General features: G+C 39.2%; 1 protein-coding gene across 1 annotated transcript; it reads left to right on the top strand.

Moving 5' to 3' along the window:
* The first annotated feature begins 238 nt into the window (after window positions 1-238).
* Window positions 239-1,135, top strand: LOC126496507 (putative vomeronasal receptor-like protein 4). The gene has a single exon (XM_050133996.1). The coding sequence runs from the start codon at window positions 239-241 to the stop codon at window positions 1,133-1,135; it is 897 nt and encodes a 298-aa protein (XP_049989953.1).
* The last annotated feature ends 114 nt before the right edge of the window (window positions 1,136-1,249 follow it).

Genomic DNA, 1,249 nt, shown 5'->3' with positions numbered 1-1,249 from the left:
GATTTTAGAGTATAAATTAAATATATAGCTTGAAAATTTAGATTTTTGAAAACAAGTCTTCAAGTAAGTTCTGTGTCAATAGATGAACAATAATATATATATATATATATCATTCCCTTTCCTCCAGAAAAGTAAGCAGATTTAAAAAAAATTTTTTTTTTGCTGATGCTTATCATGATTCACTGATTTCTTCACAAAGGCATTTGCTGGATCAAGCACTTCTGCATCCGATCTAAGGATGGTTTTGGATCCTGTCAAGGGCACAGTCTTCTTCTATCTCACTGGGGTTGGCACCATGGGAAACATCTTAGTTTTCGTGAGTTACATACACGTGTTCCAAAGCACTGAGAAGAAACCTATTCACCTTGTTCTTGCTCACTTGGCGCTCACAAATACTATAATGCTTCTTTCAAAGGGAATGCCGAAGACAATAGAAGCCTTTAATTTCAGAAATTTCTTAGATGACACCAGTTGTAAAGTTGTGGTTTACCTGGCAAGAGTGTCCCGGGGCCTCTCCATCTGCACCAGCAGTCTCCTCACTGTGGTCCAGGCCATCACCATCAGTCCCAGAGCCTCCAGGTGGCAGAGGCTCAACCTAAAGACTCCACAGCACATTCTTTGCTCGCTGCTCTTCTTTTGGATCCTCAATTCCTTGATCAGCATGAACTTACTATATTACATTAAAAATATCAAGAGTGTGAACATAACTCAGAGTAAAGGGGGCAGCAACTATTGCTATTTTCTGCCAGAAAGCAGGATAACAAGATGGATTTTTCTCACCCTTATGGTCCTGAGAGATGCTGTGTTTCAGGGAGCCATGGGAGGGGCCAGTGGCTACATGGTACTTCTTCTCCACAAGCACCACCAGCATGTCCTCTACCTTCAGAACTCCAAGCTTCTCTACAGAACTCTCCCTGAGCTGAGAGCTGCTCAGAGTGTCCTCCTTCTGATGCTATGTTTTGTTTTCTTCTATTTAACAGATTGTTTTATTTCTTTATATTTTTCTTTCTTTATAGAGAGTTATTCCAAAATTCTATATGTTCCAGAGTTTCTCACCCTTGGTTATGCAGTTATCAGCCCCTTCATACTGATCCACAGAGATGAACATTTGACTAAATGTTGTCATACTCTGTAAGAGAGATCAGATATTGATAAATGTCTATTAATCTTTTTAGCATACAAAAGAGAAAACGAAGCGTACTACACAGCAGAAAAAAATTATTATTCTTGACTTTTGCAGGAAAATGGA

This window comes from Alexandromys fortis, unplaced genomic scaffold (assembly GCF_014885135.2).
Source record: "Alexandromys fortis isolate MF-2015 unplaced genomic scaffold, M_Fortis_MF-2015_v1.1 scaffold_6151, whole genome shotgun sequence".
Lineage (NCBI taxonomy): Eukaryota > Metazoa > Chordata > Mammalia > Rodentia > Cricetidae > Alexandromys > Alexandromys fortis.
Note: the sequence above shows the minus strand (reverse complement) of the source record. Positions and strands in the feature narration are given on the sequence as shown.

Bases quoted from the DNA above. Each gene is read 5' to 3' on its own strand.
- LOC126496507 (XM_050133996.1), top strand. From the start codon at position 239: ATGGTTTTGGATCCTGTCAAGGGCACAGTCTTCTTCTATCTCACTGGG.